The 12,461-nt window shown below is 42.6% G+C and overlaps 1 protein-coding gene across 1 annotated transcript; it reads right to left on the bottom strand.

The window, feature by feature from the left end:
* Window positions 1-423: 423 nt before the first annotated feature.
* On the bottom strand, window positions 424-3,736 carry MBL2 (mannose binding lectin 2; the record flags this gene model as incomplete). The annotated part of the gene is given in 5 exon segments (XM_082672951.1): window positions 424-780; window positions 784-797; window positions 1,576-1,644; window positions 3,037-3,153; window positions 3,550-3,736. Coding segments are annotated over 5 exon segments (741 nt in total). The 5' UTR covers window positions 3,734-3,736.
* Window positions 3,737-12,461: the final 8,725 nt, after the last annotated feature.

The following is a 12,461-nucleotide window of genomic DNA, read 5'->3' as shown; positions in this document are numbered from 1 at the left end:
ATTTTAGTTTTGTACCTTAGATAACACTACTCAAACAAAAATTAGCAGCCTAATTAAATTAGGTAGTTAATGTACTACACATAATGTAGGGCCTAACTCATAGTAAACATTTAAAAATTTGTTCTTAGTACTACTAGTACTGCTGCTGCTATTATTACTATTATTATTTTGTAGTTATTGTTGTTAGTGATTATTATTAGTGATTGAGTCTGAACCAGAAACTCTTAGGCCACTATCAGTCTCTTCTCACTTTTCACTCCCACATCTCATCATTCTCAATCCATTCTTCTCATTATCTCTGATTCCCCTCAAAGGGGCAACTCAATACTGGGTATGGGAAATTGATATAGATTTATCTTTCAAACCAGACTGTCAACCTGTGAGATGAGCAAAGGGACAGGAGAGCCTGAGGGTCACGCTCCCTCAGGCAGAGTATTTGCAGACAGCCAAAAAGGAGGCAGAACAGGTGATGTCATTCCACGTGCCGTCCACCAGGAGTGTCACACAATGTTCCTCAGAACCAGCGTTATTGGGCTTACCATCATGCCAATTTTGGTAGGTCACCCTCTTTCCTGTCAGATCCACAGACTGGCCATCAGTCTCCTCATATGTGGTGCCCAGGAAGGCCCCTCCACTGGCTATATCCTGGATGGCCTTGTTTTCTTCAGCATTAGTAGGAATGTCCACAGAGGCCTGGAACTGGGCACACAGAGTCTTCACTTCATCAAAGGTCATTTTTTCACCATTGGTAAAATAAAACTTTTTGCCAACTTTTTTGCCCTAAGAGAAGATCAGCCCTAAAATGGGAAAATATAGGTGACACTGGCTTGTCTCTAAGTCCAGCTCAAGATATTTTTCTGGACAAAGCCTTCAACAGTAGCGTTGCCACATAAAATACAATATGTCCAGTTATATTTGAATTATAGATAAACAATGAAATTTTTTTAGTATAAGTGTCTCACATGCAATTTTTAGGACATACTTATACTAAAAAAAAATTAATTGTTGTTTACCTGAAATTCAAGTTTAACTGGGTGTCCTATATTTTTCTTTGTTAAATCTAGCAGCCCTAATCTGAAGAAACAGAATGGAACAAAGGCCTTTGGCTTTTTGGACCAGAGTTCTAGAATACATATAATTGGAATTCTAAGTTTTACCCCAATATTAACTTAAAATAAATTTAAATGTCTGAGAATATTTGTCCTAGGCCAGGAAACAGGTTAGCCTCATTGCCAGTTCTCAGCAACAGTATAACAAAGGGAAAGAGGCATAGGTCCCATTTTCAGTGACACATATGTACACTGATAGTAAAGATAAAGGATCAGGGTCTCTGGTATCAGACTGACTTCAATTTATAAACTGTCTCTGCCACTTATTAGCTCTGTGCATTTGAGCAAATTATGTAATTTTCCTTTGCTTCCGTTTCTACCAAAAGGTTGTTGTGAGGATTTCATGAGGTCAGAATATGAAAAACACCTATCCAGGTACTAGAAAATTACATGTATTCAATAAATATTTGTTGCTTTCCACTTTCCCAAACTTCAAGCTGCCTGAAAAGTAAGAGAGAAGGCTTACATTTTTTGAGCTGGTCCAGTTCTGATCGCAGAGCTGCTCTTTCTGAAGTAGCCTGGCTAATATAGTTACCTAGAAAATTAAAACAAAGTGAAAGAGCATTGTTGAAAAGGCATCTAAGAACTACAAGGGGGTAGGGTACCTTTTCAAACTAAAAAAAAAAAAAAAAATCAAGATAAAAGTTTCTTTTATACTGATATTTGCTCTTTGAAGAAAAAGGAAAAATATTTTAAGCATAAAGAAGCATAAAGAAGGAAAAGTATCTCTGTTTCCATCCAGCCCAAAACATCACTCATCTGTTGAATGTATGTAAAGACACTCTGTACATGCATACACACCCACACGCACATACATACACTCCCCGTTGACCGAGTATTATAGCACTCCACGCGCCAAGCTATTCACTAATTGGTTTTTTCCCCAAACAAATAGCTCTATCATGGGTAAACTTGTGGAATAAAATACTTGAGGAATTATTATGAGCTGGTGAATATTGACTATAAAGATTGCAGGGTTTTGTCTTTGGGGAAGTTTTGTTGTTGTTGCTTTTTGTTTTGTTTTTCCCTGATTTTGTTCAGTTAATCAGTAAACCAGGATTTTTGTGAGTTGCCCATTATCCAAGAGGGGAGGGCATGAGGCAAGCTATGTGTAGTAGATGGCAAAAATGACCTCAGTGTGGTACAGCTTCTCTCATTAAGAAATGGAGTTTATTTCCCCACTCCTTGAATCTGAGAGGGCCTTGTAACTTGTTTTGACCAATGGAATATGGCAGAAGCAATAATGTATGTGTCCTAAGCTTTCAGGAGGCCTTAAGGCTTCTGTTCTTTCTTCTTTTGGAAATCCTGTAATCATCTCTATGTGAATAAGCCCAGGTGAGTCAATTGGAGGATGAGATCTGGCTCAGCTACGCTCATCACTCCAGCTGATGGCCAAACAACAGCCAGACATGTAAGTGAGACCATTGGCCATCAGTTGACCACAGACACATGAGTGAGTCCAGCTGAGACCAGCAAAGAAATCACTTGATTCATAGATTCGTGATTTAAATAAATGGCTGTGTTTTGTTTGTTTCTCGTGAGATAAGAGATAACTGGCATACCATGTATCTACCATTGTTGTGAAAATAGGCATAAGAAGCCCAACACATAGATAACCTACTTTATCCCTTTTGGACCAGAGCCTCACATTGAATTGTTTCAGCTGAAGGAGAGCCTAGGCTTAGCTCCTCCAGGAGGCACCTGATGAGGGTTTGGCTCTGAAGGGTTTATGAGTCTGTATTCAGGCATTAATAGGAACCCCTTGAGGCTCTAAGTAACCTAGGGAAGCTAGAGGCTGCTGGGTCAGGAAGCAGAGTTGGGCATCTTCCCAGGAAGCAGCAGGAGAAGGGGCATCTCCCACATGGTACTCAGAGTTGCCAGACGCTGGGGGCCTTCAGCCTAGACCTTGCTGAAGTAAATTCCTTACCCAAATCATCTCCAGGGTCTCCTTTTTGGCCCACTTGTCCTGGTAACCCAGGTGGCCCTGGCATTCCTTGAGGCCCTACCTTTCCGGGAGGGCCCTGAAAGCCTCTGAGTCCTTGACCTGTTGGAGGACCAAGGAAACATGACAGTATTTGCGTTCCTGCTCTATTTCTCCAAAAGCATGATGCCCAATCCCCTCCCAGGAGGAGGGAGACACTGATCCAGGGCTCACATTCTGAACCGCTCTTTCTAATGACCATAGAAGGAAAGCCTCCTGTGTCCCATGGGATGGTCTGCCTTGAGGGTCAACTTCCTGAGCCGGCAGGACCACCACGTGTCACCAGTTCCTGTGTGGAAGTTTGGGATGCCAGAGTCAGAGCTGTATCTCTCTTTTGAATTATAATTTGTAGTTGAGAGAAATACAAGCTACATGAATATGACATTATCCTCCTCACATCTCCAGGCAGTTTCCTTTGGAAGATAAAGCGTCACAGAGATAGAACAGCCCAAACTGTACCTGGTTCTCCCTTTTCTCCCTTCACACCATAATGCCTATCTTTGCCTGGGAGGCCGTTGATTCCTGGAGAACCACAGGCAATCACAGGGCAGGTCTTTTGTACATTCTCACAGTTTTCTGTTTCTGTACACAATGCTGTCACCACAATCAGGAGAAGCAGAGGGAGTGATGGAAACAGTGACATGGTCCTCACCTTGGTGTGGGAAAAATCAAGGAAGATTATCTCATCCTGTTCAGTTAATCAACACATATTTACTGAACCTGCCCTTTTTCCTATAACCTATACTGGGCACAGGTGATATAGAGATGGATGACCCATTCCTGCCCTCCAGATTGGGGATTTGGAAAAGTAAATCCTCCTGTGACGTTGTATTACTACTTCAACTTGCATTGTCGGGGAGAAGGGGTTACCAGTGCCTGGCCTCTAGTGTTACTGCTAAAAGGCTAGGAGTGTGCTCTCTGTGTCCTTTGTGAGAGCAGATAGGCATAACATTGCCAGCTCACTCATGCCTGCTGACTTGCGGAGTGAACGTGAATGGAGACCCAGCTCTCTCTGTCTCACCTTTCACATTTGGGCCCATCTGCCACCTGCATCCCATCCTTATACCTGGACAGTCCATTGCCCTCAGTGCCGATTAACCAACATCTACTCAGTGGCACTCACTAAGCTGCAGGCTGATGATCTAGAGAGGAAGAGTCACTGCTAGTTACTAACCTGGCCAGAGTTAAGTTGAGTTTGTTTCCTCTTGATGTTTTATTTCCCACTGTAAGAGAGACTTGCCAGGGAGAGAATTTTCTCTGGAAATTTCTCACTATCTTGACCCAGGCAGGGTGCCAGATCCCTCTCTACTTCCTGGCAGGTATTCTGTGTGTCCTGTGAGTCAAAACCACTGGCAATTAGAACACCTTCCTTGAATACCCTACTCATTTCTCAAGCCTGACATTTTATGTCCTTCAAAGTCCTCTTCCAGCTGTCTCTCCCCCAGGAAACCTCAGCAGCCCAGCATCAAGGGTCTAATCCTTCTCCGCTCCCTTTGAAAACAAAGGCACAGTCTCATTTGCAAATGGTCAGGTGAATCCGGGAAAGTCACAGATACCCCAGGGTAAGCAGAGAAAGAGATACCTCCAGCATGGCTTCTGCCTGCCATCTCCCCAACACACCCTAGAAAGTCTTTTCTAGGCCTCCAAGATCAAGTCAAATCCCTAGACATTTGATCCAGGACCCCAGATCCATTCACCAGAAAGGACTTACCACGGCTTCTGCAAAGCAGGGATACAGTCATGAGGAAACTGGCCCTCCAGCAGGGTGCCGGCAGGTGCCTTAGGTGGAGGGAGGAGGCTGGACTCAGTAACGCAAGGTCCAATCAGGCTTGTAAACAAGGACAGTATGGGTCTGACCTTCAACCCCAGATTAATAAGTCTTCTTAGAACTGCACTAAACTCTGCTTAGGAGCATTTCCCAGGGGCTTCTGGTGCAGTGCTGGGTGGCTGTTTTCTTTAATACTGCACAGTTCTTCCTTTAAATCGCCATCATTTGGGCAGTCCTCATTGCTGAGTCAGCATGAGCAGGCTCACATGGTTAATCGTGTCGAGATTCTTGTCTGCAATGAGAAACGCAGAGGCGCCTGTGAATGTGTTCACGTGCTTGGGCACACTAACCGTGCACGCAGACACGCAGGCGTGCACACACGCTCATCCACGAAAGCACGGCACACCCCTTGCTGCCTTCCACATACCAAGACCACTCCTGCCTCAGGCTTTACACTTGGTTTTCTCCCAGCCTGAATGTCCCCTCCATCATGTCACTGGCTGGCTGTTTCTCTTCTATTGAGACATTCCTGTCTCAGAGAAATCTGTGTTGATCACTTTATCTAAGTGGTCCCACTCTCTGTCCTCTTAACTTGCTTTATTTTCTTTCATATTACTTATACTCCATGATGTTATATTCTATCTATTTACTTTACTTTTCTACTTTTTATTGTGGTAAAATATGAAGAACATAAAATTCACCATTTTGACCGTTAGTAGGTGTACAATTTGGCCACATTAAGTACATTCACATTGTTGTGCAACCATCTCCAGAATATTTTCATCATCCCAAACCGAAACTCTGTACCCATTAAATAATAACTCCCCATTTCCAACCCCCCACCCCCGATCCTTGGTAACCACTGTTCTACTTTTTGTCTCTATGAATCTGACTACTCTAGGTGTCTTAGATAAGTGGTATAATATAGGGTTTGTCTTTTTGTGACAGGCTTATTTCACTTAGCATAATGTCTTCGAGGTTCCTCCATGTTGCGGCAGGTATCAGAATTTCCTTCCTTTTTAAGTTTAAATAATATTCCATTATATGTAAATACCACATTTTGGAAGCTTCATTTTTACTAGCAGAAAAAAAAACTGGAAATAACCCAGTTGTCCTTCAACAAGTGAATGGATAAATAAACCATGGAAAACTCACAGGAAAAAAAGGAACAGGCTCTTAATTAATACAATAACTTGGATGAATTTCAAGGACATTATGTTAAGTAAAATAAATATAATATCAAGAGTTTACAAACTGTATTATTCTTTTCATATAATATTCTCGAAATGGCAACATTGAATAATGGGGAGCATAGCAGCAGTTGGCAGGGAATAGGGCTTCAGGGAAGGTATAAAGGTATAGCACAAGAAAGTTTCATTGTGGGTGATGGAATAGTTCTGTGCCTTAATTGTGGTGATTGCACAAACCTGTGATTGCGATAACATTTCATAGAACTATACACCAAGAAAAAAAATGCAGGTAAAAAATAGTTCAATTCAAATAACATCCATATCTTATTGTTGTATTGTTCCAATGTCAGTTTCCTGGTTTTGATACTTGCACTCTGGTACGTTAGATCCTACCATCGGTGAATGATGGATGAAGAGGACATGACACCTTTCTTTACTAGTTTTTTCAACTTGTCTGTGAGATTAAAATTATTTCACATGAAAAAGTTTCCAAAGGGAGTCTCAAGGAAGCTGTGGGTGATCTAAAGATTATCCCTGCTTCCTTCAGTGCTTTGTCCAAGTTTTACAATGGAAATAGTCTGTACAATGGCTTGAAAGTGAAGAAAAGTAGGCCAGGTTCCCAAGGATAGTACTGTTCAGTCTGGTTGGTCTTAACAGTGTGAGATCCAAATGGTGAGAGATAAGGCATAAGCCTATTGATGATATGACTTATAAACTGTGTAAGACTTTGGACCTCCTCCCAAGGATCATTAGAGGAATTCCAATAGAAGAGGAATGATCACATTTGAATTTTTCAAAGCTTGTTTTGACTAAAATGTGGAGCAAGGTTGGAAGGGAGCAAGACTGGAAAAAAGCTGACCTGCAAGGAAGTACTTACTATCGTCTAAACGGCAGATGATGGTGGCCAGAATCAGGGTAATGGCAGCTGGATCAAGAAGCTAGATACATTTGAGAAACATCTACAAGGTATAACAAATAGAACTTGGGAGTTGGTTGGGTGTGAAATGGTGTGCAGAAAAAAGGAATTTGGGCATACAAGTTTCTGACTTGAATATCTGGGTGCCAGTTAACTTATTGTAGGAGGTATAATGGGTGTCTTGTGAGTAAATGGCTTGAATCAGGTGCTAGTGATCAAGAAGGGATGGAACAATAACTTTGTGAAGCAAAATGTATTCAATTCTGGACATTTCTAATAGAGCTGTCATCAAATGCCTTTTTAGCTTAGGGTGGTGAGGGAACCCATCACAGGAGCTTCAGACAGAGGTTGCAGAGCCATGTGGTGAGGGTGTGGTAGAGGCCTCCAAACACCAGAAGGAATATGGATGAGATTACCTTCCACGTCCTCTCCAACTAGATGGTCCTTGGCTTGTGGAAGGTCTGGTTTCCTTACTTCCTGCTGACCCATCCCCTGGGCCTGAAAAAAACTGCAGGATGGTACAGAGCCACGTGCCTAAAGCAAAGGACAGAGACTAGGACATCCAGGGCCTAAAAAAGTCTGCTGGAAACTTGCTTATCTCTCTCCCCTACTCTTCAGCATCCAGACTTTCCCCTTGTTCCTACTCCAAAGTGGAGGAGGTAAAATGAGGTAGCTGACTCCAGGTCACACTGGAAGTTCTGGCTTTGATCACTGTGCTTGTTTGTATTGAACACTTAGTCCAGAGGTCAGGAAGCTTCCTGGAACTGAGCTGGGAAGGGGTGGACATCTGGGTGGAGAGTCAATCTGAAAGTTGAGCCGCTGCTCTGGATGCAACTGAATCTCTTCCCATCCTCCACAGTCTGCAGCAGGCCTTTCCTATCATGAGATAACCCCTTTCCACATGCATCAGCCCCTGATTACCCAGTCTGCACTCCACCTAATAAGGCTGCTGTACACATTTGTTCTGGACCTTAGGCCCTTCCCAGCACACCTCCACCAGACAACAGTGCTGCCTGTCTGACCTGTAGGAGGACTGCCTGCCCCTCTACATCACTTTCCTTTAATGGGATGGAATCCCAGCTCTGCCACTTCCTGGCCGTGTGACTTTGGCCAAGTTCTGTCTCCTTCAGATCCTGTTTCTTCATCTGTGGACCAGGACAACACTGCCTTGGCTATGCCGTGATATACCGTCTTCTGATCCCCACTCAGAGTGCACGGCATGCAGCTTATCGTACCGTCTTGCTTAAGACAAGGCCTTCATTGCCTCCAGGATGGTGTTACAATAGCCTTCTTCCCGTAGGAAGCAGTGTTCTTGGGCAACCTCAGCTGAGAGGTAGTTTGAGATTTGGAACCTGAAGGCTTGGTTTGGGCTCATGACTCCGAGTTTAGGCAGACCACATATTCTGGCTGAGCCTCAAATTTTAGCAGGGGGAGTGGGGCGCAGTTGTAGCAGGCCTAGAAGATGCTGGTCCTCGTCCAAGAGCCTTTGCTTCAGGAGGATTTGGGGAGACACACCTGGGGGAGGGTGACAAACAGGGGAAATCAGGGCAGTTGTGCAGGCAAAAAAGCCCGAGGCCCAGGATTCCCTGCCAAGAGGGCTGCAGGAAGATTGTGGTCAAGCTCATTGACTCAAGGAGAGACTGTGTGTTGGGCCTTGGCAAGGACGGAGCTCCCAGGATATTCTCAAGTCAAGCTGCATCGAGAAAGTGAGGGTCCCTTTTTCTCTCAGCTTCTCTCTAGTGCCCTCTATGGTGAAAGCTTATCCTGCTCACTTTATTTTATTTTATTTTTTTATTTTATTGGGTTATAGTTGATTTACAATGTTGTATTAGTTTCAGGTGTACAGCAGAGTGATTCAGTTATACATATACATATATTCATTCTTTTTCAGTTTCTTTTCTCATATAGGTTATCACCAGATATTGAGTAGAGTTCTCTGTGATATACAGTAGGTCTTTGTTGGTTGTCTATCTTTTATATAGTAGTGTGTGTATGTTCTTCCCAAGCTCCTGGTTTATCTCTCCCCTCCACGTTTCCCCTTTGGTAACCATAGGTTTGTTTTCTATATCTGTAAGTCTGTTTATGTTTTGTAAATAAGTTCATTTCTATCATTAAAAAAAATTAGATTCCACATATGAGTGATATCATATGATATTTGTCTTTCTCTGTCTGACTTCACTTACTGATAATCTCTGTGTTCATCAATGTTGCTGCAAATGGCATTATTTCATTCTTTTTTATGGCTGAATAATATTCTATTGTATGTATGTACCACATCTTCTTTATCCATTCCTCTGTCGATGGACATTTAGGTTGCTTCCATGTCTTGGCTATTGTAAATAGTGCTGCAATGAACGTTGGGGTGCATGCATCTTCTCTAATTATGGTTTTCTCCAGATATATGCCCAGGAGTGGGATTGCTGGGTCATATGATAGTTCTACTTTTAGTTTCTTAATTTACATTCCTGATCATGCTCACTTTAAAGGAGAAATGCTTAAAGGAATTTTGTGGCTTATCACAGAGCATATATGGAAGAGTAAATCTGTAGCCAAGAGTCCTTTGGTAACTGGCACAGTAGGTGTATCTGCATGTCCATGTCAGTGTACACAGGGAGTCCACAAATGCCCTGAGTGCGCCCTTTATCAACATATGTGGCATCAGGGATTCCTCCAGCCAAGACTCATGGGAGAGCCTGAGAGCCAAGGAGGGTAGAGGTGTGGGTCTCGCTGCTTCTGGGTTCTGAAGCTGCATCTCTCTGTGCACTCACACAGAAAAGCCCATGAGAGGACACAGAAAGCAGGCAACAGGCCACCTATAGCCTTGTAGGAACCATCAGAAACCACCTCTGCTTACATCTTTATCTTGGGCTTCTAGCGTCCAGAACTGTGACAAAATAAATATCTGTTGTTTAAGCTACCCATTCAGTGATATCTTGCTGAGGCAGCCCAAGCTGACTAACAGCCCTCTTAGGTCAGGGGAACCCAACCAATTCCCATGATCACTTCTCTGAAGTGGGAAGTTGGGTAAAGAGGTGAGACTGTCCTGGATAGGAAAGTCCTGGAGGAGGAAAGTAGCTGGGCAGTAAAATGGGAGGGAGAGGGGGTTGAGGAAGATGTGCTCCGTTAGAAGGGCCAAGGAAAGGCTAGTTCTTGCCAGGAATGGCTGAGCTAGATGCCAGCTGCCCCTCCTCCACTTTCCTTTGTGCGCCTAGCCCCCAACCCCCCAAGGCAGGAGGGAGGTCAAGGAAGGGGACGTACACACACCTGATTCTACTCCATTCTGACCTGAGCGTTGTGACTTAGGCAAATGCTCTCATCTTGTAAGTCTCAGTCCTTAAGCTGTTACATGGGCATAAGAAAAAATACTTAAAAACCAGAAATATGTTGGAGGGAAGGCCAGAGTGTTTTATGCATATGAGACCCCTAGCCCTTGAGAAAATAACTCCCCTGACAGAGAAAAAGGACCTGGAATGAGAGCTTCCTGCAATCGGTGAGGGAACAGACTCATGGGAGGCCCAGAGTAACCAGGTTAGACTGACCCAGGAACACTGGGCTCCCCAGTTGACTCCCCTATTTAAAGAGAGATGGGATGGTGGGAGGGGGATTCTGTCCTTCAGGCTGCTTTGTGTGGCTTCCAAGGGACCACTGTGAGGGACAGGTTCCCAGAGGATCATCCTCCTCTTAGGTCCCAAAGAGAAATTACTGGTCAGCCCTGCCATCTAGTGACCAAACTCAGAATTGTGGTGTGCCAAGGGCTACACTGAGACATCACACATCCCCATACCTGTTCACTCATTCTATACATTACTTCCTAGAAGCTTCTCTGTGTCAGGCCCTGGGATAGGAACTGAGAGACAAGGGAGAACAACATAACTTCCCTGTTCCAGATATTACGTAACATTTTTAAGTAGGGGGCTTTGTTGTTATACACCTTCTTCTGAGAGCCAAAGGCCTCATCTCTTGTCTGTCTCTTATGTCTTTTACTACACACGACTTCTGTGTTACAAGTATCGATAAATATGTATCATATATAATATATGTGTATAAAATTAGTCTTCTCAAGACTCTTCTCTTTTTTGTAAATTTATAAATCCACATTCAATGTAAGCAAGGGCTTTTGACATTTGCCCCTTAGAGTTTTAAGTTATTTTCTGATATAACTAATATTGTCCAACTTCCCAGATTTCTTATGTCTTAGTCTAGTATAATGCATTGAATTTACAAAGTTAGAAAAATTCACAGATAAAAAAATGCAGGAGTTTATGAAGCTGTGGATATGGGAATTGTTGGATATAGCAACGATATCCTAGAGATATTCACTGGGAATATAAAAAAAATAAAAATTACATATGCATCCACAGTGATCTTTAGTTTTGTAGCATTGTATTCAGATTTGAGTCAAATAAAAAGTAAAAAAAGTTAAACATTCCTTACTCTATAACCCACAGTTCAATCTAGTGTTTTCCTTAAAGTCTCCCTGCCAGTATTTTTTCTTATCTCTCTCTATCTTTCACCCAGACTTCAAAAAGTCATGTCAGTTTTTCTTTTGCACCATCTCATATATTTCTTTCTCAGTTTTATTTTCACAGCCATAAGCACTGTCACCTCAACCTTAGATGTTCGAAGTAACCCAAGACATCTGCTTGTCTTCCCTCACTCATTGCTATCTATTCCACTGCTGGATGAATCTCCTTAATATATGACTTTAACAGCATCATTACTCCTTTAAAAAGCAGTGTAAAATAAAAACACGCTTGTTTTCAAGATCTTCCACAATCTAGTCTGAATTAACTTTCCTCCTTTATTGCTTGTGACTCCAAAACAAACTGAAAATATTCATTCCGGCAGGACAGACCATTCAGACTTCTATGTACTGAGCACTGGATGTTTTTATTTCCCCAGGATCTCTTCCCTTCCGCTTCTAGTAAATGAAATTCTCTTTTCTCTGATGAATCTTTTCCATATGGTTCAACTGGGCTGCTTCTCCTTTGCTGCATGAGAAGTGGAGTTATATTTGTGTTCAGCTCATATATTATAGCCTTTAGATCACCATGATTGTTTCAGTGATGGGTGAGTCACTCAGGAAAAGTTGACGAGTCTTTGCTACATGGATTTGCTAAGATTTGCTACATGGACCCAGGAAAAGAGTCTAAGGAAAGGACGGGCTTGGACTGGTAATAGCTATCCTTTCTGCTGCTTAGAAAAAGCCTATTTGAGAATGATGTCAATATGTGGAAAGATTAAGAGCTCAGAGATAGAAAGAGATACAGTTCTGACCATATACCCATATCTTGACTCCATGTAAACAAAAAGTGCATTTGCCTTTGACACTTTGGAACTTACAGTTTGGAATGATTGGGAGGAATATCAGGAGATGTTTCAGTTGTGTGTATTTAGTTGTGTGGACTATAAATTCCATTTTTACTTCTGTTAATTTAGATTAGGTGTTCGTTACTTGTAACCTCATGACCCTACAACTTCCAAACTCACAATGGAT

This window comes from Grampus griseus (genome assembly GCF_964374135.1).
Source record: "Grampus griseus genome assembly, chromosome: 16".
Lineage (NCBI taxonomy): Eukaryota > Metazoa > Chordata > Mammalia > Artiodactyla > Delphinidae > Grampus > Grampus griseus.
The sequence above is the reverse complement of the archived record's forward strand: the minus strand, read 5'-3'. Positions and strand labels throughout refer to the sequence as shown.